Source organism: Mytilus galloprovincialis, chromosome 2 (assembly GCF_965363235.1).
Source record: "Mytilus galloprovincialis chromosome 2, xbMytGall1.hap1.1, whole genome shotgun sequence".
NCBI lineage: Eukaryota > Metazoa > Mollusca > Bivalvia > Mytilida > Mytilidae > Mytilus > Mytilus galloprovincialis.
In genome coordinates this window covers 1,759,170-1,784,136 of record NC_134839.1, presented here as the reverse complement: position 1 = coordinate 1,784,136, position 24,967 = coordinate 1,759,170, and the positions used below count along the sequence as shown (strand labels likewise).

At 30.7% G+C, this 24,967-nt stretch overlaps 1 protein-coding gene across 1 annotated transcript; it reads left to right on the top strand.

Annotated features, from left to right (window-relative positions):
* Positions 1-2,381: 2,381 nt before the first annotated feature.
* Positions 2,382-20,380, top strand: LOC143062661 (uncharacterized). Its single transcript, XM_076234357.1, has 11 exons — positions 2,382-2,773; positions 7,448-7,661; positions 7,909-8,021; positions 9,430-9,463; positions 10,567-10,653; positions 13,258-13,337; positions 14,896-15,045; positions 15,834-16,017; positions 16,394-16,547; positions 16,989-17,080; positions 19,613-20,380. The coding sequence occupies exons 1-11, from the start codon at positions 2,514-2,516 to the stop codon at positions 19,709-19,711; spliced, it is 1,467 nt and encodes a 488-aa protein (XP_076090472.1). The 5' UTR covers positions 2,382-2,513; the 3' UTR covers positions 19,712-20,380.
* Positions 20,381-24,967: the final 4,587 nt, after the last annotated feature.

The window sequence follows — 24,967 nt, the reverse complement described above, 5'->3', positions numbered from 1 at the left end:
ATAAAGAAATCAAGCATCTTAGTTAGTTTCAGAGAATTTTTGGTTTGAATCAGAGTGATTCTTTACAAAATAGGTTTAATCCCTCCCTACGACAAGATAAAATGTTAAGCTTGTTTTGCGTAGCCAATTAGATGGTTTTCAAGAGAATAAACTTCTATATAATTATATTCATAGTGTAAATTAATAGATTATTTGACAATTTTCCAGGTTGTACTGAAAAATGCCTCTAAAAATTGATTTTCAAATGTTGTAAAAATTACCACCAGTAATGCAAGTCTAAGATAGCAATTTATCTTGTTCGGTATTTTTTCATCCTTTCAAATAAACCCAACAAGTAAATCCCTCATAATTTAGTTTACTTAAATTTTCTCCATTGGTAACAGGAACGTACGTGTATGATATATCACGATATAAAAGTCAATCCTGTTACCGATATCAGTATTGCACCTGTAAATGCTTAATTGGGAATATTAAGACGTTATAACCCTAAGATGAGTTCAAACAACGAAAGATTTCATTCGTTTTGCACCTATATGTTAAGATAAAAAATTTAACGACGTTTTTGTCTACAATTGTCTATCCTGTTACTGTAACCATAGCAACTATAGTAACAAGAAAGACATAACAGGATAGACAAATTTCTTCGTTTTTGATTGCTGTTGTGAAATAACTACTCCCTTTGGTGAAGTGAATTTGGTTTCCTACACCTTATTGCACTTTTACATGTTTTACAAGCACACTGTTGGTGTAATTAATCAAAATTGTTGGTAACAGCATATATAGACATGAAAAAAGTACCCTCTATTTTTTTTCACTAAATGTCTTGAACAGTCTTCCAACTAAGCCCTTCAGAGTGAAAATTTCATATCTTCTCTCTGTGAAATTTCTTTTCTTTACACTGTCGTTCAAGAAACGTGGCGTTTTGTAAAGATTACTTTGCACTTTTGAAATCAACACTGACTGGTTCAATATTTATAGGGAGAACAATTGAACGACTGATTTAAGTAGCGGTAACAGGATCGATGGACATGAACCTCCCGTACGCTGATTGAATTTAATTTGTAGATTATATGTTACATACAATGATAAAGAAGCTACGATTTTTCGTTAGAGTAATACTAAACATTCTTAAAAAGTCCTTTTGCAGATATCAACATGATCAAGGCGATCCGTAAATCGGAAAAAATCATTTGAAATGTGTTTTTCTGAGACTGTACGCACACAAATACCCCCAAAATCGAACTTCAACACAAATTATACAGTTTAATCTTATCAAAACAGATTTATCATGGGTGAAAATTCGACATTTTTTTTAAATGACCCATATATCAGTAACAGGAACATATCAAATATCGTTAATATTACTTGATATAAAACTGTTCCCAGATTAATGTACTGTCAACTGAAAAAATACTGAACTTACAGGAAAATCAATTCAATTCGGAAAGTCCATAATCACATGACAAAATCAAATAACAAAACGCACCAAAAACGAATGGACACGAACTGTCATATTCCTGACTTGGTACAGGCATTTTCAAAATTTAATGTAGAAAATGGTGGATTAATTTAAACCTGGTTTTATAGCGCTAACCCTCTAACTTTGATATGACAGTCTCGTCAAATCCCGTTATATTTACATTGATGCGTTACAGGGGCGGATGCAGGAATTTTCGAAAGGGGGGTGCTAACCCAGGGCACCCAGGGCAAAGGGGGGGTGCAAAACATATGTCCCGATACAAATGCATTGATCGGCAAAAATAAAGGGGGGGGTGCGCACCCCCGGAACACACCCCCCCCCCCCCTGGATCCGCCACTGCGTTAACTAAACAGACACAATAAATAAAATAGTCAAAATATGGGTACATCAGTCATCATCGTATAACAATTTTAAAAGGAACAATTTTTAAAACAGAACACAAAAACATCTTTTCTACATGTATACACATTCATATGCATTGCTTTGTGTGTCTGACGTAAGAAAATTAACTTTACGTCAATCAGATGCTTTTGATGATAGACCATAGATAACCGATTAATATACGTTATTCGCATTTAACCATACGGTCATTAATGAAGATGACATGCAAAATGTCAAAAAGCACGTGCTACTTTCGTGATGGTTTATTTTCTTTATTTTTGTGGGAAATAAAATTTGCAAAATATGTCAAAAAACGAAACAAATATTATGGAGATAAATTACATATCAAATGACAGGGAAGAATAAAAAAAAACTTCAGTTTTGTAACTAATTTTAACTTGATACACTTTTGATAACTTTTTGAAAGTTTATTTAGAAAAAAGTATAATTTATAATTTAAAATACTCTAAATTCGTTTTGTAACAAGCTTTGATAAAGATATTTAACCTCGGTCGTTAAGTAGGACATTCGTTATTACTTCATGAATCTCAGCTGTTTATAAGTACAAACATTGATATTATTATAAAAGGTACTGTTGAATTATCTGAAAGCATACGATTTGATCTGAACGCATATTTGGAAAGGAAGAAAGATGTTGTCAACGTTGAGAGTTCTGCCACGAATGATTGGCATCACTGCAACGGAGAATCTGATGAAACCGGCTAATGGGATTCAGCTAAAAAAATGTTTAAACAGAAATTTTCACAAATGTAGAACTTTATCGCAGAGAACAAATGTGTTGCCAGTATTTGAGGATTTCCCACAGATAGATGTACCAGAGTACAAGGAACAACCTGAAGAAGCAACGATTTTTCGAGGGATGGAAACAGATTTTCCATGCTTAACAAGAAAGTGAGCATTTCTTTTAATTAACATACCCTCCTTTTGTGGTTACATAACAGAGCTGATCATTGGTTAGAAATGTGTGACATTTAACCCTTCATTTTGTGACATAACCTAATCTTGTGCATTTCACATGTTATGATGGTTGTATGTCAATATTTACCTGTACATGTAGGGTCATATGCTATGACATAATTCATTCATAACTTTTTTTACTTTAATTATAGACAATGAATTGAGCTATGATATAACTTTATTAATACAACAACCCATAAATAAACAATCATGTTATTCTAACCTAAACTTTTCACATTCCAGTGTTGACTCTGCTCAGCACAAAAGAATGAATAATTTGCTCACATTAAATAATGTTAGATTACTATATCAAGATAATTTGGGCATCTTCTGTCATCTAGGATTGTATAAAAGCAGAAAAAAGGCCTATTTCTTTAATGTTAAATTATTTTTTGTATTTTCAAAATTTAACACAGAAATGAATTTGATCAATGTAAAACATATTTCCTCTTAAAGAAGAAAATTAACTGCATGGTTTATCTTATTGCTAACTAAACTTGCAACTGTTTTTTAATACATGTACAAAAACAGAACATTTTTTTGAGTGATTCAATCCGTTTCATCACACAAGGGGAGATAACTCTTATAATTTAATTTTATAAAGGAATGTACAGGGAATTACCTACAGGTATTATGTGCATATGTTTTGTTGCAAGAAAATAAGTACATTGGTTCTTATATCAATTTTATTTTTCTGAAAGCAAATCATGAGAGCTACCTTTTTTATTTCATTTTAAAAATATTATTGACCTTTGGTTTTCCTGTTTGAATGGTTTTACACTAGTAATTTTGGGGCCCTTTATAGCTTGTTGTTCGGTGTAAACCAAGGCTTTATGTTGAAGGCTGTACCTTGACCTATAATGGTTTACTTTTATAAATTGTTATTTGGATGGAGAGTTGTCTCATTGGCACTCATACCACATCTTCCTATATCTATATTGGTAAGTTCTATAAGTTCTTTAAATACACACTAAGTTGATTTGGCAAATTATTAGACAAACAATTTCATTTTTGGTGATAGAATTTATATGAGTAAAGGCCCTGATAATAATTTGCCTTTACATCTTCTTAAATGCTTCATAATATTTTTCTCAAAAATATTCATGTACTTTCTAATTTTGAATAGTTATGAACGAATCCAGAAATTTACGCTCCACTATTAATCACAATACATGTACATGTAAAATATGTAGACATTTAAAAACCTTGTGAATACTAAGTTCAAAAGTTCTTTGATGTTTCCAATTTTTTTTTGCCAAAGATATTGTCACAATGGTAGCAGTCAGCATCTATTTTTGGTATTCAAATTGGAAAGTAGAGGAAAAGAAGATTTAAAGATAAAATTGTGAAATATGCAGTATAATTCATGTATATATGCAGTGTAGATTTATATTACCAGATAATTATTCCTTATGAATAATTCAGATTATTATTGAAGATTATCAAGTACATTCATATTTCAGATTTTATAATTCATATTTTCATAGATGAATTGTGACATGTGTAATGTTGAATTAAAAGCGAACTCCATTATAAATTATATTATTATATGTTTTATTTCAAGACTAAAATATACTATTGATTTATTGTTACATGTATTGGTACTAATTTTTCAAGGAATCTTAGGATTTCTTTGATCATGTTGATAACGAAAACCATGAAATTGATTTTTTTAAAATGTTCATCAAATTAGAACGTCTCCATAAACTTTTGTAAAGCCATGAAAATAGAAGTGTTCCTCAATCCATAAAAAATAAAGACACACAAAAATAAGCAAATCATGAGTATCATGTATTTACCATGGATCTGTTTAACTACAAATGATTTTAAATTTTGTTAATTCCATGCATGATTAAAGCTGCTCCTTTGATATATATTCTTGAATTACAGATCTTGAATCGTAATACCTTCTATGGCTTACATTATAATTTGGTGTCTTACAGAGATCGGAAGGTTAACTTTTTTGGATTCAAGCTTCACTGATGAGTCTTTTGTAGACAAAACACGCGTCTGGCATATATACAAAATTTAGTCCTGGTATCTATGATGAGGTTTTTTTTCAGATGCATGTATGAAATGCAGAGTTTTTATTCCAGTTGGCTTGGTTTCTAATGAACGTTAAATGAAATAATGTTAAATCATTAAGATCACAGGGAGTCAGTCCCATTTATCATTTTTATGGCAAATGTATCTCATGTATTTAAATTATTTTCTGTGTTCATATTTTTGGGGTTATAATTGATATATGCACATTCATTATTTCTTGTAGAAGTTACTATGGGTTTGAATTCATGGTTTGCCAAATTCTGCTACAAAACCTATAAAAAAATATGTTTGTTGAACATTTAAATTTGTGGTTCATGTGTACCCTTAAAACCCTTGAAAATCGGTATCCAATGAATAATAATGATAGCACAGTAGTAGAGATGTGTAAATAATGTTTCATTTAAATTTACAGATCACTAGAACACACCCGCGAAATCGCGGGCATATACAGCTTGTAAACTGGTGCAGGAACATATATATTGTTAGATATACTGTTCCCAGACTGGTGTAGGATGAATTTTTGTAAAAGACATTATGACTGGAAAATTCATATAAGGTATCAAAAGCCCTCTGCCTTTTTTCCAAAGTCCATTATGTGTTTCTTTTCTGTTAAATTCAATTATGTTTTGTGTTTCTGGCCTTCCACAATTAGTCTTCCCCTTTGCTATCATGCATTTTTTGGTAAAAGTCAAATTAAATGAAAAATTTGCACCGCTTCAAACATGAAATGAATGAAACTGACCATTATCAAGATTATTATTGTAATAAAATGTGCTTCTGGGACAATCCATCAGTGCTTTTCCTTTTGAGAGCCTTATTGACATGCCATTGGTAGGATTTGAATCTTGTATAAATGACTTCGGCTCATTTGAGTGGTGGTCTGAGAGGCCCTGATCCCGAAATCCCCGGCCTAAAAACATGAAATCCCGAGGAGGTGCGTATTTAACAAAATTCATATCCCGACATCCCGAACTAAAAAAAAAAAGTATTCCCGCATCCCGTTAAGATCAATCCCGAAATCCCGAGCTTTAAAACAACCGATACCTACGTCTGATTAAGTCCTGTCTCCCTCTAATCGCTACCCTACTTTCATTTTGGCCAAATCACTACTTTCACTTTCAACAATTCATTTTTATGGCCCATTTATGAGAATTATGTTTTCTAGTCTGTTTGTCTGCCTTCTTTACGGCTTCAGGTTAAAGTTTTCACTTTCAACACATAAATGTTTATGCCCCATTTATGGGAATTATGTTTCTGTTCGTTCATTCGTCCGTCCATCTGTCCCCCTTCAGGTTAAAGTTTTTGTCGAGGTAGTTTTTGATGAAGTTGAAGTCCCACCAACTCAAAACTTAGTAAATATGTTCCCCATGATATGATCTTTCTAACTGTAGTGCTAAATTAGAGATTCACCCCATTTCACGGTCCACTAAACATAGTTAATGATAGTACCGATGTGGCATCAGCATACTATGGACACATTCTTGTTTCCACATGTTTTACTTATTTCAATATATATATATGAAACTGGTATGACCCTATAGATAGTAAATATTTCAGAAAAAAGTAGACAGAAAATAGAAAGTCTGTGTATGATAAATACTATATTATAGAAGTATAATCGTAGTTTACAGGTGGATAAAGGCGAAATATAATTGTCTCTAAGGAGGTATAACAGTTGTGGTTCTTGCGATCTAAAAACCATGATATGGAGAACTCTCTGATTGGCTTATTTATTTTTCATTTTTGTAATCTATCATACGATTGGTTGTTCTTGTCCATGTTTAAAACCGGAAGTCTAATCTATGACTAAAAGTCTGTCTGATAACGGATACAATATCCAGACACATATTTTGTCGTTTTTCTCCCAAAATAACTCAATCTGAATAATCATAAAAATGGATGACAAATGCGACTATGCATGTTACCTAAAAAACACAGAGGCATGACGAATAATTTATTGTGGAAGGAAGAGAAGCGACACACAAAATGAGGTCGTCTCGTTTAATAGTATAGATTACATATGCACTTTACTTATTATCAGATATAACTATATATGGGTCACATACTATATATGATATGTGAATAATTGATAAGATAAGATATCAGACCATAACTGACCATATGATTAGTCCAAAATCAAAAAGTACTATCCTGTGAACTATTTTTTAGTAAAAATTCAGAGGACATGTGACCTTAGTACAATATTTGTTATAAGCATCTCAAAAAACAAATTAAAAACCATCATTTTCACACCCTTACACTGGATATTACTGCAGATACTATTGCCATTCAAAACAATTGTTTTTGCTATTGTGTTGCAGATACTATTGCCATTCAAAACAATTGTTTTTGCTATTGTGTACGGTACTTCATGTACTGCATATTTACATCTGTCGTTCTGCTTGACATTGCAAGGCAATAGATTTTGCAATCTTATACTGTAACACCAGATTTTTGTGAAAGCCAGTAAAAGGATGTGATTTTGACTGATTTAGAAACACCTAGTCTTCTGTAAAATGGTTCACCATCATACTATAGCATTTTTTTTAATTTTTTTTTCAGTAAACTAAATGGACCAGAACCTGAGTATACCAAGGTTGTATCTGGATACAAGACATTTACATCAGAGATGCCCTTCCCGCTCAAGTATAACCATGCTGTTCTGCCTAATCTCACGATTGCTTACGAAACATGGGGAGAACTGAATGAAAATAAAGATAATGTTGTACTCATTCATGCTGGTTTGTCTGCAAGTTCACATGCAAAGAGTCATGAGGTATAGAAATAGTTTAGCTTTTATTCAATTCAATGTTTTACAAAAACTTTTATTATAGTGTCCTACATCTGACTTCAAAATGATTCAGTAGGTTTTGAAAATAAAGAGGTGTTATATTTTGTCCACTAGCAATTTTGGTAAATTTTGATAACTGTATTATTAATGGATAGAATATGTCGCCAGGTCTGTGGTTTCCATGTGAATTATTGATAATAAAATTAATCCCTATCATTGTTTTATTTTTCAGGACAACATGTCTCCAGGCTGGTGGGAGAAGTTTGTAGGATCTGGTTGTGCTCTTGATACAAATAAATTCTTCATTATTTGTACTAACAGTTTAGGCAGCTGTTATGGTTCGACGTAAGTCAATAACTTATTTATGTTATTTTTGAGTGTTATAAATACTATAAAAGTATTGTAACAATAGTAGGCAAGAGATATTGAAATTTCCAACTAATTCTCTTTGCATAAATTAATATAAACCTATTTAATTATAAAACAATTGTAAATTCTTGTCAAACATGAAAAACATAAAAATCACATGAATGTTAGGAAGTCACAATGCATCACCTAGGATGTACGTGTTTCCTTTCTTGAAATATACAACTTGTAAAATCTGATGATTTTGTTGTTTTTATTGCACCAATAAGGGATGTGACATGAAATTAACATATCAAAACACCACAGTGCTATGCTGAATGTAACAATAAAAAATGTGTCCAGTAAAATTAAATTTAGGATGATAAACTTCTTCGGTACACTTTCAACCAGAATAATCAGAGGGCTTATTTGGGTAAACTGTTTCTTGGCAACTAACAGAACACAAACTTTATTACAGTTATATCCACAAAAAAGTGTGGAAACATTTTTTTTACTTCAAAGAGCATGTAAAAGTCTGATGTTCAGTTGTAATAATCATGCTGTCCCTACTTGTTCCATGCCTATTCTCTGGAAGTTTGTGCAACTAGTTCCTATGAGCAATTCTATTGCACAGAATTTTTACAGTTTTGTCATCTGGAAGTTTAACGATCATCAAAAGATTGAAGCATATTATATTGTCATCTTTTTCAAGCATGCCACTTTATTGGATTGCTGAAGTCATTAACAGAGTTTTGGGAATGTGTTAGAGTTATCTTTCTTTGACTAGTTTGAAAGCTGTAAAGGACATTTTTACACATGTTGTTAATTTTTTTTGGCATAACGATGAAAACAAGCCAGCGGTGGGTTTTTGGTTGACGCTGCAAAGTCTAAAAAAACAAAAAGTAGTTTGAAATGGCCTAAATTGATTGATTGTGAAATGATGATATTCATTATTGAATTTTTCTCAAATTTTGGATTCTTTCCATTAGGCCAAATAAAATAGACTGTGTGGTTCCAGTTACATCTGAAAAAAAGTTAGGGTAGACAGGTAGGGATTTTTTTTTTATTTTGTGTTTTTTTTTTACATTGAGTCTATGGGAGCATCATTCTGACTTTAACAGTGCTTAATGAGAAATGACAATAAAATCTTTAGGGTAGGCTAATTTCAAGACGAAAAAGTAGGGAAGGTAGGGTCACTGGAACCACACATATATTTTTATTTGGCCTTAGCAATTGTTAAATTTGAATGCATCATTATCTAGACTTGCTAATTTATTGTATGGTCATTACAATATGTTTTAAAAAGCCTAAAACAGTATTGTTTGACGTCGGATACTTTATGTAAAGTTTGAAATAAATTATGTGTTGCTAATGCTTGCAGATTTTTATGTGGCATATTTTCTTTCAGAGGACCATCGTCAATAAACCCAGTAACAAATAAGGTATGCTAGTTCAGGGGACATGGACATTCATGTTCAGGGCCTCCTGTAACAGTATATTCAAACCGATTGGGTTGTGCTGCTCAGAATAACAAAATAAGTTAATTTCCTGCCATTACTAGAATGTGATTTAAATGTTATTTATTTCACTTCTTAAATGAAGGACGTCAAGATTAGAATTAAGATATTTTACTCTCCGTGATACGTTTAATATAGATGTATTCATTGAGAAAATGATAATTGTTATAAGACGTGTCAGACTTAATTATTGTTGTACATTTAACCAAGAGCCTTTTGAGCAGCACAGCACTGCGGATTATATTTTAATTTGTTTTATTTGTAGCTCAACTAGACAAAATTATCTATTTGAGCTAATGTCATCACTTGGTTTTTGTCATCTTCGTCAAATCATTTTAAAACAGATATTTTCTTCTTTGAAACCACTGAACTGGTTTTAACTAAATTTTTGTGAAAGTTCCTATATAGGTATGTGTTTAAATTTTCTCACTGTGTTGAAGACGTATTGCAGTTCCCATCATAAGTAATCAATGAAATGCATGCGAAGTCATTCAATGTTTTGTATGCATGAAAATTGTTTTACGAACAAATTAATTTTATTTCATATTCATATGTTTAGACAAATTGCTGATAAAAAGAATGAATTAAATGGTAGTTTCATTTCATCAGAAAGAATAACAGCTTGTCCTGGCTTGCTTTCTTGATACTCTTGCTTATAAAGTTAGTATCAAAAACAAAAATGCCATTATTCTCTGATGACTTCACTTGTTACTTGAGTATTCATGGCTATTAAAATGACAATGTCTATAGAATATATTCAAATGTATGACTGACAATCGTTATCTGTACACACTGGAATCTTTGTAAACATTTAATTAAAGACCTAAAACCAGAACTTATCTAAGTTTATTTAGTAGGTATATTTTGTACCGTAGAAACACTTGTTAGATGTATTGGCCATTTTCCCCCTTTTCATTGAGGAATAGAATAACCTCTACTTTTATATGTAGAACAGATAGTTTTATTGTTTAAATGCACAGTTTCACAGAATGGAAAATAGTATTATAACATGGGTTTTATAATTTCAGAAATATGCTACAACTTTCCCAGTAATAAGTGTTGAAGATATGGTCCGAGCACAATTTCTTTTGCTGGATAACTTAGGTATTGAAAAGGTAAGTTATTTTCTATCATTTGAATCATTTTCTAAATTATTATTTTCTGATCACATATGTGATATATTAACTAAAATATCATTGATTATTAGGGCCCTGCCAAAGGCGGGTCGCCCTATAGTGATCAGTCCGTCCGTCCGTCCGTCTGTAACACTTTGTGTCCGCATGGTATCTAGAGAACCATTATGATTTCATACTTTATACTTTACATGTTTATTAACCACCACCAGAGGGCGTGTCATGATGTATGTAAAACTTCCTAGGTCAAAAGTCAAGGTAAAAAAACTTTGGTTTCAGTTGACAACCCTGTGTCCTGTGGTGAAGATCGTGTCCGCTCTATATCTTGAGAACCGTTATGATTTCAAAGTTTATACTTGACATGTATATGAACCAACACCAGAGGGTGTGTCATAATTTATGAACGACTGCCTAGGGCAAAGTTCAAGGTCAAAAACTTTGGTTTCAGTTGACAACCCCATGTCCTATGGTAAAGATTGTGTCCGCTCTATATCTTGAGAACCGTTATCATTTTAAAGTTTATACCTGAAATGTATATAAACCAATATCAGAGGGTATGTCATAATTTATGTACAACTTCCTAGGTCAAAGGTCAAGGTCAAAAACTTTGGTTTCAGTTGACAACCCCATGTCCTATGGTAAAGATCGTGTCCGCTCTATATCTTGAGAACGCTATCATTTCAAAGTTTATACTTGACATGTAAATAAACCAACACCAAAGGGTGTGTCATAATTTATGTGCAACTCCCTAGGTCAAAGGTCAAGGTCAAAAACTTTGGTTTCAGTTGACAACCCCATGTCCTATGGTAAAGATCGTGTCCGCTCTATATCTTGAGAACCGTTATCATTTCAAAGTTTATACTTGACATGTTTATAAACCAACACCAAAGGGTGTGTCATAATTTATTTACAACTTCCTAGGTCAAAGGTCAAGGTCAAAAACTTTGATTTCAGTTGACAAACCCATGTCCTATGGTAAAGATACAATTTTTTAATGCACATTATTCACAGCGGGGCCCACAGAGATGGCTCCAATCTCAATGATATCTAGTTACATTAGTTGCAATGAATTTCATTGATTTCTAAGTTAAATAAAAACCAATAATTTCACATGTGAAATAAATGTGGTTATTTCACTCCTCTGACGTCATACAATAGGATTGTCAAGAAGTTGATAATGTCGGATCTAAACAAATTGTAAATGCATAGAAAAAGATATAGTTCCTTGCATTTTCTACTTTAATTTCATAATAAAAAAGCCATCTTCCAATGTAAAAAGAACAAATAATCAAAGAATTCCAATATCGAAAAATTTTCAACTTGTGACCGACCAACACTAATAATAAATTCATGCGCTACACGCATTTGTGAATTAATATGTTGTTTTGTCATTCGTCAAATATTTTTCTCTATTTGAACCCTTCGATAAGCTATTCTATATGTCTTTTTTTTTTGTGCTAATTACCAGTTATTGCAATAATTGTTGATTCAACTACTAAACCGAGGTTAAGGTCATACAATACAGTTACAGGGGAGGTAATGACGTTGCTAACGTAAAATGTTATTTTCCCGAAGTCAAACTATGACATATCGGGAAAAGATGCATTTTTCAACTATTTTTTATCATTCAATTTAATTTGAAAACGAGTGCATGGACCCCTATTTTTTAAAACGACATTTTGTTTAATTTTGCAGGGAGATTATGTGAACCAAATTTTATACAACTGTAAATAGAGGAATTTTTTTAATTTTGATAAATATACAGCAAAAAAATACGATTTTTTCTTAATTCATGACCATTTGATAAATATGAGTTATTTCTGAAAAAAAAATGCATAATTTTTTGGGATACTTATAAAATAAAAAAATTACAAATTATCTAACAAAAAACAATTTCTGTTTATCTTTTTAAACAAAAAAGTTCTGGTTTTCTTTCGAAAGGGAAAATACGGCCACAAATCCAAATTTTGAGCAAATATACAAAATTTCGACCTCATTTAACTAAAAAAATAGCACATGAAGGTATATTTTTTATTACATATTTGATTTAAGCAGGCGAAAACTAGCCTATATGGAAATTTTCATTAAACTGTAAATACAGGATCAAAACTGTATCGTATGCCCTTAAGTCAAATAAGATTCTATATTTTTTTCACAAGCAAACATTATCAGTGAAAATGGACATCATACTGAACTCCAAAACATATGAATGAACTAAAATTAAAAAAACACTGGCATCTAACTTTCTTAGTGATATCTTTTGACAAGTAACACATTTGGGGCTGTTCGTTTAAACAATTACTCTTTTGATGGTAGGTATTACTGGAAACTTGGTGATTTCTGTAACTAATATCTGAAACATCAAATAAAAAAATACATCATAACATACCGGTAAACATTTGTTATGAATTTTAAAATGAATACCATGGTAACCCTCATCACACACAGAAACACACATTGGGGTATGTGGTTTGTTGTCAAGCGAATTGGTAGAACTTTTTTAAAAGGTCTGAATGTCTATTCACATCTTCTTTCCTTCATATCTATAATGACTATTATATATTGAATAATCTTTTTATCTTACAGTTACACAGTAGTGTTGGTTCATCATTAGGTGGTATGTGCTCTTTACAAGCAGCAGTTATGTACCCTGAAAGGGTAGGCAGGTGAGAATTCAAGGTCATTCGAGGAAAAAAAATATTTGTTTCTTGGGCATTATTTTTGTGGAGTCTGTGACTTTTGTTGCAGAAAGCTAGGCATAGGGATAGTGATTCGGCGGCGGTGGTGTTAGCTAACTCCTTAAAAGCTTTATATTTTAGAAGGTGGAAGACCTGAATGCTTCATACTTTGTATATAGATGCCTCATGTTATGAAGTTTCAATCAGTCAAATGTCTAATGTCCTTGACCTCATTTTCATGGTTCAGTGACTACTTAAAAAAAAAGTTAAGATTTTTTGTAATGTTAAATTCTCTCTTATTATAAGTAAGATGATAACTATATTTAGTATGTGCATACCTTGCAAGCTCCTCATGCCCGTCATACAGTTATTCACTTGATCTCAACCTCGCTTCATGAATCAGTGAACAAGGTTAAGTTTTGGTGGTCAAGTCCATATCTAAGATACTATAAGCAATAGGTCTAGTATATTCGGTTTATAGAAGTACTGTAAAATGGTCATGGTCAACTGGTAGGTGTCATCTGACCTTGACCTCATTTTCATGGTTTTGTGGTTATAGTTAAGTTTTTGTGTTTTGGTCTGTTTTTCTTATACTGAATGCAAAAGGTCTACTATATTTGGTGTATGAAATGATTGTAAGGTGTACATATCTAACTGGCAGGTGTCATCTGACCTTGACCTCATTTTCATGGTTAAGTGGTCAAAGTTAAGTTTTTGAGTTTTGGTCTTTTTTTCTAATACTAAAGGTCAACTATATTTGGTGTATAGAAATATTTTATGATCTAATGTCAGTTGTGCAGGTTTAATTTGACCTTGACCTCATTTTCACGGTTCATTGCTTACTGTTAAGTTTTTGTGTTTTTGTCTGTTTTTCTTAAACTATAATCAATAGGTCAACTTTATTTGTTGTATGGAAGAATTGTAAGCTGTATTTGTCTGCCTGGCATGGTTCATCTAATCTTGACCTCATTTTCATGGTTCATTGGTCAATGTTTAGTTTTCTTGGTTAATGTTAAGTTTATATGTCACAGTTGTAATAAATCTTTATATGTAGGACTATCAACATAATCAATGGTTAATAAAGAAGGTGAGACAATTCAGTGTGTGCACTCTTGTTTAACATTTTTATCTTTTTGTGAGGATAAGTACACATATATAATACCTGATAATTTATTGTAGCAGTATTTAGAGTTAAGTGCCTTTTTTTACTTTATTTCAAGTGACTATGTTGTCTTGTGGTAACAGTCTACTCTATCACACACTCAGTTATCAAATTTTGATTTGTCTGCACAAGAGGGTGACATTCTTAAATTTGTCCCCCTATGTCATGGGATATAGTAAATTTTCTCCCTAGTACTCAGCAATCAAATTCTGGCTTTTTGACATGAATTATAAAAAAAGAAAATATAAATGCAACAATATTATACCAAGCCAAAGAAAAAGTGAACTTTCAAAGGATTCTGATTTTTCAATTTATCATTCTTTCATTAAACAAGTTGATTACCGGTATCTATCATTATAGCGATAATATTTATATTTTTTGCAGATTAATCTCAATATCATCATGTGCTCATTCCCACCCGTCCTCCATTGCTATGAGGTATCTACAAAGGAAAGCTATAATGTCAGATCCTAACTGGAACAAAGGTCACTACTATGGTGCTAAATATCCTAAAATGGGAATGAAACTGGCAAGGTAAGTTTCTGGGAGTTGAAAAAATAAAGCAACTCATGTTTTTTAATTTTGTAATTTGACAATGATTTTGTAACCTACACCAAACTCTGCATTTGGTGATGAGACCAAGTTGAATAAAATCCCTTGAAGTACAGATCAAATGTGTTCAATTCATATTTGAAATGAAACCAGCTGTCAATGAGTTCCTTGAAAAATATGTAAAAATATGGTCAGATGTTGTCTCCCTTTAAGGTGGTACCCAACACCTTCACTAAAATTAATTTGGCTCGTTTAATTTTCATAAAATTTTGACAAAGTTTTTACTTTGGACTTTGAAAAAATTATATAAAATTTCAAAAAATTTGAACCAACCATTTTATCAGAAAAATTACACTGGTTATATAGCAGTTTGACAAACACTAATTTTGATCATTGAGAAGTTTAATATTCCAATAACAACACAATGTAATTCAAACGTTTAGCTGATTTTACAGAATTATCTCCCTGTAGTTATTTATTTACTAATTTATGATTGATAGGTGAAGTTTTCAAGTTTCTATTTGCTCATAGTACAGGCATATTTATCATCTACTTTGAATTTATCTATTTTCAATTCCACCAATTGTGGATTTAAGAAAAAATGTAATTTTGTGGATTTTAAATTTTGTGGTTTTGCATAGTGTATAGAAAATGTATATTTCATTGAACATTCAAATTTGTGGTTAACCAATCGGAATAAATCCAGGAAAATTTGTGTGACACAAATAATAAGGAATCCAAAATATATATGTTTATGATTATATTTGTAGAGAAATTGCTACAATAACATATAGAAGTGGACCAGAATGGGATCGTCGGTTTAATCGAGACAGAATTGATACGACATGTCCACCAACTCTCTGTCCGACATTTTCTATAGAGAGTTATTTAGAGCACCAAGGAGAAAGCTTCAGTACTAAATATGACCCTAATTCATTACTTTATATATCAAAAGTAAGTATTTGTTATCAGAAAGCTTCAGTACTAAATATGACCCAAATTCATTACTTTATATATCAAAAGTAAGTATTTGTTATCAGAATTTAAAAGATGGTAAACTTGGGAGCATCTATACTCTGTATTTGTCAAAAATCTTAAATGGTCGATTGATATATATTGATAAATTTTACCAAAAAATCAAATCAATGAAAATTGGTATTCCACGAATAATAATGAATCCTCAGAAGATAAAGAGATAGTAAAGCTTTTAGAATTGGTTGTTAATGTGAAATTAATCAAGATGTGTTGACTTCATACTATTGTTTTTGATTTAAGATGTATTATATTTTCTTATGTTATGTAGCATTATTTATATATTTGTCTTTTTGAGGCAATGGATTTATTTGACATAGCAGAGAGTTACGAATCCCTTCATGCAGGTTTATCTCGTGTGAATTGTCCTGTGATGGTTATTGGTGTACAAACTGATATTTTATTTCCAATTCGACAGCAACGAAAACTTGCCACAGCTCTACAGGAAAGTGGTAATATGCTTTTGACTTTCAGTAAAAAAACTTGTTAAAACCATGAATCATTTTTTGGATGTAGGCAGGTCATGGACTAGAAACTCTTTTCTCTACTTTTTAAAAGTGTCAATTATTAATATAGAGTTATCTCTCTTTATACATCAAGCTATTTAGAGGTTATTTTTACACTAGTTTCATGTAAGTCTTATTGTGCTGTACCTAATTAATTTAATTGTAGTGAGCAGTGTATAAAAGTGTGAATGAACATGTCAAAATTTGTAATGCACAAAAGTCCTCTGTGATTAGGAAAATTTGAATTTGAATTTATAATGAGTTTAAATTTGATAGAGTATTTTATCATGACAATTCAGTTTATTTTTGACTGATTGAATGAATAAACAATTTATTTTTGACTAACAAAATTGAGGCAGTTATAACCCAATTATATTTATGTTACAGGTAATCCAGCAGTGACATTTTATGAACTGAATTCTTTATATGGACATGACACATTTCTATTGGATCTGAATGGTGTTGGAGCTGCTGTGAAGGTACAGTATTTTTAAGGTCAAACAATTGACATTTTTTTCTTGCCTTAGTATGGATTCTCGTCTAACAATCAATTTGGTTTTCATTGTGACTTTTCACCCTGTCATAATGTCATTTCATTCATACAAAACGTAAGCCTAAACTATGAGAATGATTTGCTTGAATAATTCTGTTTTAAGAAAATAACATTCATATTGCTTTCTTAAATACCTTTTTTATACTGATCAGATTGAAAGAAGAAAAATGTAGTTTCCATGAAAGAAGACTTCTCTATGAAAAAGTAGTTCATAAAAAATGACAGTACATGCATTTCTTACGCACATTATAAGTTTGTTTACTTATTTGAACAAGGTATTGTGAAGAGACAGAAGGTTATCAAAATAGTCATCATCAAAATTTTCCTCACATGTTTTCATAACTTTTCACAAAATTGTAACATATGGAACGGTTTTCTTACATGTTTTCATAACTTTTCATAAAATTTTAACATTTGGAACAGGGACTTAATTATTTTCCCCATTTAAACGCATTGAAAATCCTAGTAAATAAATGGGGTCCTGTTCAATTAATAATTTTGATAGCCACCTTAGGACTTCATATTCATGTTAGGCATTAATTTTGAAGTGTCTAAGTACAAGCTCAGTGCCTCATGACCGGCATTCTGTTGCAAAATTTTGTTTTGATTGACAACAATGTCAGTCTGTCTACTTCCGGGGAAGAATAAAGGGTAGAATTTAGGCAATTTACTCTATGTACTGATTACATTCAAATCAATCATAATTTTTACAGAAATTCAAACTAGAAAGCCTACCAACCCTTTAAAATAAATACATTCAGTTACAAAACTAGTGTAATAATAACACTACGCAATTTTAGATAAAAGTTATATATTTATATTAAGAACTACATTCATTTGTACCAGACTGGTTGCGGTAACTGGGATCGGATCCTACATTTAAAGTAGCAGCCAACAAGTGAATCATAATTATCTCCCTTTGTCCCATTTGCACAGGCTGGTGAATTCTAGCAGTTTGTGAAAAGATTGGTGGTGTTTATGTTTTGTTAAGAATATTTGATTTTCAATTTTATTATTAGGTAAAGCTTGCATGAAATGCAATCAAAACCTTTTGGGACTGACTTGATACCTAAATCTTCCAAGGCTTATCACTACCTTTTTGATACACAAAATATAGTGCATTGATCATATCATAACATTCTATACATCCTATCCAGAAATTTAACAATGTAATATATGCTCAGATATTCCAGACACAAGATGAAGTTACACTTGTCAAGAAAATTACATAACTTTTGCAAGGTGCAGGAATCTAATATCTGTTCTAAAAATATAAATGTCATTGTAAATATTATCTTTACATTTTTTTAGAGTTATCTTCCTTTGTCTAGAATTGCAGTTTAATTAACTACGATGAATGCAATATTTAATTTTACTTCCCACTGATATATTGAAACAATCTTTACCATTCAGTACTTACAAGCACTTTGATATATCATAAAATATTATTTGTGTCAATGTGTAGTTTTGCATTTGTAGATCTCCCAATGGTTAACAGAATCTCCTATTTGATTAAAGTTTATATTTAGAAGTCTTCTGTACATGCTGTAATATAGAAATAACAGTATAAAAATAAGGAGATGTGGTGTGATTGACAATAAAACAGCTATCCACAAATTTCAAATGAAGTGAATGTTATCAATAATAAGCGACCGTACAGGCTTCAACAATAAGACAAACGCATACTGTATAATCGGCTATAAAAGGCCTCAACATGAAACATATGAAACAATTCAATTGAAAAAAAACGTCATAATTTATAAAAACAAAAACAAATATGTCAGGTCTTTTATATTGACTAATGATTTTGTAAACATTCTGTCTTGATTGATTTATTTTACAGTACATTATGATCATATGACAAGAAAATACAAATTAATTGACTGGAAAAAACAACATCTGTGTCATGTGACACACTCTCTCATGTGATGAATATTGACTGTACAATAGATAATGACAAAATGCAAATGTAAAAGGTGGGATTGAATGTCACAGCTGTATACAAAATATGTATATTGTAAATATGTAATACATCCTACACATCAACTGTTTAGCTCACCTGACCTATAGTTTGTTAGTTGCCATTATTTAACAGCTGTCATTTGTTTTTGTTTTTTTGTTTTTTTCTTTCTAAGATCATTTTTAAAACATTTGTGCCAGTTAGTACATAAATTTTCCTACGTCATCCTTTGGATGTCTTGTTTCAAAATATTGTATAAGAATGAATTTTCTTCCAACAACCAACATGACTCCAATAACAAAAAATAAGAATATTACATAACTTTGTTTGTAGAATTTGAGACCTCTAACTTTAGTTTGCCTAAACCAATTAGTTTGAACTTTTAACTACAAATCAAAATGATCATGTATTTATTTTTAGATTTAAAAATGGATATGTTTTTATAGAATCCTTCAATATGATCTCTTAATATTCAGATGTATGTTTTCTTTTTAACAGGGCTTTCTTGAGACAGATTTAAGAGAATCAGGAATTGAAGTGCCTAAATCTCAATATGCCTCAACATTTTCACACAAAAAAGACAGAGTTTTGTTCTAGGAAGTGTGCTGACAGGTTTAAATGTTAAAAGTACAGTGTTTAATACTAAACTAACCAACAGTATGCTAACAGATTGACATATGAAAAAGGATCAAAGTTATTTTTATTTATTGGATTTTTTTTCTTGTTTATGATAAAAACCTTTGTTGACACAAAACCCAAACACAGGTTTTCAATGTTTAGCATCATTTAGATAATAGCAGAATTAAATTGGATTTTTAGCTATTTTGTTTTTCAAAAATGAAGATATAGTGATACTATATGTAAGTAATATATGTATTGGACTATATGAATAGTAAACCATTAAACAATGTCATAGTAATAATCACCCTCAAAATCATCTGTTCTTACAGATTTGATTTTATTGATATCATATCATAATTGTAAAGGGAGGGGGGGGGGGGGGGTCTCATACAAACTGTGGATTCATTATTGTTCATGAGACATAATTTTTTGTAGGTTACGTAGTTATTAGTGAAGGATAAATTTAAATGTTCAACAAAGGACCAATTTTTCATAAGCCTGTATGCAGACCTTGGCAAAACATTTAAATCTAATAACAACAAATATAAAAAATAAAAATCTGTTAGCAACGGAAATACAATTTGTCTTCAATGCACTCAAATTGGTACCCACTAAAACAAAAGCATCCACAGTATAAATCAATAAACCTTGTTATAATTCATTGTCATGGATCTTCTTATGATGTCAATTTTAACAGTGTATCTCCACAAAGTTCGGCAGGAAAAAAAAGGCTCTTGACCAACCAGATTTCTTTTCATTACCAATCCTGGAAACTTCTAATGCTTTTGGATCCACATCACAGGAAAGGACTTCACAATACAGACAGTATTATCCCAATAAAACCCGATCTGGGAGAAGACTTTATAAGTTTGATTAACTTGTGTCTCATCCCTTTTGCACATTTACGCAAATAAAATATGTTTAAACTAAATAAAACCTGATCAATGTAGTAAAATAAAGGAGAATCACGTTCAGTGCTTGGGACATAAAAAAGAATCCAAAGGTCCACCAGAAAATCTTTTAGGTGAAATCCTGTGACTTTGTTCAGTCATTGGTGGTGCATAAGAGCATGGGTTAAATTGATCATGGTCTTTAAGAAGTTTTATTTTTTATTTTCTTTAAAATTGTTATATTCATATGCTTCTTTGTATTAACCCTTTCCTCCATAGTGACGCCATTTGACGCCACCCCTTTACTCCATCATGACGCCTTTTGACGCCTGTGTAGTACCTCAGTTGAAATACTTTGACTACAAAGTGTCTGCTTCAGACTTAATATAATTTGTATCCAATATAAAAAGGATATTCATAAGAATATCTGACTTGAATTTATTTGATGAAATATTTGTTTTTCGCAATTTGTTTATACATTTTTACTTTAAAGCATATTTTTAGCATTTTATTGAAAAATCCTATGCGAATCAAGTATGCAAAAAAAAAATGTCAATGGAGGAAATGGTTAACAATTTATATTAACTTTTAATGCAATCATTTTTGTTCATTATAATATTTAGTGGCAATTCCAATTTATAGTAATGGCAATCATTGTTTATTATTTAGTGGCAATTCCAATTTATATTAATATCAATCATTTTTGTTCATTCAGGTATTATTTAAACTTATAATTGCAATAGTTTATACAACACCTAAAATGTCTTTTTCATCAGACAAGCTGCCTATCTCCACTTTTTAAGAAACTTTAATTTTGCAGGGAAGCAAATGCATATACTCGTTGAATTAACATATAAACTATTTTGTTTAGTTGTCTAATGAAATTCTCATATGTGTTTATATGAAAATTGGAATGGAATTATATGAAATTGTATTCTTGAAATGAAATCTCTATTGAATGAATACTCTTCTTAAGAAATTTTTGAATTATTTCCCTTTGAATTGAAAAACTAATCGAAATTAATTTATTTTTTTCTGTATAATATTGTTTGTTTATTTCATATTTGTTTATGGTTGTGTATTTTCTAATCTATTATTTTGCTAAGTCATAGTTAAGGTAGTATGGGAGTATACACTTAAAGTGATAGGAATTTTTCATGCTTTGTCAAAATATAGTTTATATTGTGATATGCTCATAAATATGATAAAAAAAGTGAGTCACCAAGCTTTTAAGCTACAGGTTGTGAAAAAATGAGACATTTTGTATGGATTATCTAGAGAAAAGGCATCATTATGTGAATAGAAGATAAACTAAATGATACAATTTGAGAATATAGCGTTTGTAAATTATATTTTTTACTCATTAGCAATAAATTAGTACATGTGTTTGACGGAGTATGATAAAGGATGAATGTATGATTATCATACTGTAAGCATAACATAGAAAAGTTTTTTAAATCTTCATTTGTAAGTTGTAACACACTTTTTATGCTGTGTATGTTAAATGAGCTGCTTTGTATAAAACGTAGTGCAAAATTTATTCCACTTTGCAGCAAATTCTTTAGATCATTTGTTATTACATGAAGTGAGCTTACAGTGCAATTCAACTTCAAGGATATTGAAAATCATAGGTTGGGTTTATTTTGTTATCAATATAAGTCCTTTTAGTGTGATAAAAAACTTTTTATGAATTTATGACCAATAAGTGCAATAAACACATTTTAACAAGTGTTTTGATCCTTATGGAAGCAATAAAGCAGAAGTGGTGCAATACGTACAATTGATTTATGTATACTATGGGATTATTAAATTGAAACTTTATGACATTTCAGATATCTTTGGTTGATGGCATTTAATTTAACATTTCCTATGTAGGTCAATTTTAGTTTAAATCAAGAACTTGATGTTCGGTGTGAGCTTAGGCTCTGGGTTGAAGACTCTACTTTGACCTTTAATGGTTTACTTTTACAAATTGTGACTTGTATGGAGAGTTGTCTCATTGGTACTCATACCACATCTTCCTATATTCAATTTTTTTGAATTGAAAGTTACAACTAATATTTGAAATGTTTTAAAGGTATTTATAGTTGTAATGTATAAATACAACATTTTCCAATGAAATTTACACTTGAAATCATAGTATGTTCATGTTTGAATTGTAAAATATAACTTGCTTAATTTTTTTTCTCTGTTGCATAACACAACATCAAATAATATATACCCTGTTTTTATAACCAACTAATTTCTGCTTCAATGATGTATGATGATTCAGTTGCAGATTCATTGAAACTATTTAAGGGCAAACATTTTTTTTCAAGTTCTTGCGCTTAACTTTTTATGCTGATAGAATTATGCAATGCATATTTTTATAATTTTTTATCTGAAGCATTTAATGTACTGAGCCAGGTATTAATGTAATTAAGTACCTGATTGCAAATGTATGATATTTCTACCTTATGACATTATTTGTAACTTCTGGGGAAAAGTTTAGCTTTTGAGGCCTGATTTAGATGGTTTAAACAAATTTGTTGTTTTCAAGATATGCTTACCAATAAGAGACCCTACACATTATTTGTAACTTCTGGGGAAAGGTTTAGCTTTTGAGGCCTGGTTTTGATGGTTTGAACAAATTTGTTGTTTTCAAGATATGCTGACCAATAAGAGACCCTACACATTTCTTTTTTCAACAGACATTTAAACTTTGTTGACAAATTTTGTGTAATCATGGTAATTGGTGATGGTCTTTTTAAATTGCAAATATATAATTTTCTATATTTATTTGATTTTTTTTGTTGTATACATGTCTTTTTCTTCTCCACTTTGTGTTTAATTTTTCTACTCATTTGATTCATGATTTTGAGTTAAAATCTAAAGCAATAATTGTTTATTTAATGTTAAAAATGTGTATCACTGGATGATATGAATGATTTACATGTATGTTCAAATTACGTACCGTTAGTGCTTGGACTGCAATTTATTTCATATAATTTACATGATTTATATTATTCAATAAAAAAAATAGATCAAATAGTATATTTTCCTTTTATATGAACATGCAATGACATAATGTTGTGCATAGTATGAAGACCCAACCCTTGTTAGACTTTGATCAATAATTGTTTATTCAGTGGGTTTAAAACATTTAAAGTATTGTCAAGCAGGAAGTGACTTTTAAACTCAAGGAAGTTAATCAACTAACTAGTCTACATTTCATGTAAGGGCGTTTGCTATTCAATGATATTGAAGCAAAGAAAGTTTCTCTTTTGAAAACCGTAGATAATGTTTTAAATAATTAGGGGTATATTTTATTGAGACAGCAACCTCAAAACGCAATAAAAATCTATATATTTAATAGATATTATATTATTTATAGTATTGACATTGCTCCTATTTGTTTATTGAACATCAGTTGGTCAATATATTGTATATGGACCAGATGATTAAATTGTATTATTATACACGTCATGAGCATTCACAAAGGATTCCAATTTCTGTTTAGGTAAATTGGCTTTAAAGATCATACATAAATATTTTCAAGACATATGAAATACTGTTCTTCTTTCCAACTGGATTTAAATGTTTTGAAATGTTTTTTGTGATCCAAACATGAAAGAATTAAAATAACAGAACAAACAGAACAAACATTGTTGTTTTGTTTACAACGAGTAATGTCAAATGACAGTTTATGGTCAGTTTGGTTATCTCCAAAAAGCAATATGCTTCGTATCTGTATAATTCCAGGGCTTTTTTGAAGATGACCACTTTGTTCAAAAACTGCCATATGAATTTGTCAAATATATATCGCAGAAATGCAGGTTGTAAAAGTGCAAAAAAATCTTGGGAAAGTTACTTGCTTCAATGTTTGAACAGTGGAGGGGAAATCCTTCATAGGATTGTTACATTTCATTTAGAATCAACAACAAAACAAGACAATAAAAGAACAATGACATTGGAAAAAATATTACAAATCTTGGAGAAGAATCTAAAAATAGTATTAGTAGTGAAATATCACTTTATATATAGTTTGAGACGCAACGTTAGATATTGCTACTACCACGAAAAATAGCGTTAAGTAAATATTTGACGGGAAAATTTTTATAGAAATGCTGAAATGTATATTTTAAATTATACATGAAAATAAAGATTGATTCTTAAATTTTCACATTATGATAGAGAAAGAATAAAAATATGTTATTCATAGGCATAGGAAGACACAGAATATCCGAAAAACGTTTACTTAGCGTTGTCCCATGTAACAAACTCGAAACATAAAACTCGAACAATTCGCGAAATGTTCACGCAACTCTTCGAAATTTTGCATGAACATTCTATGACGTGATAT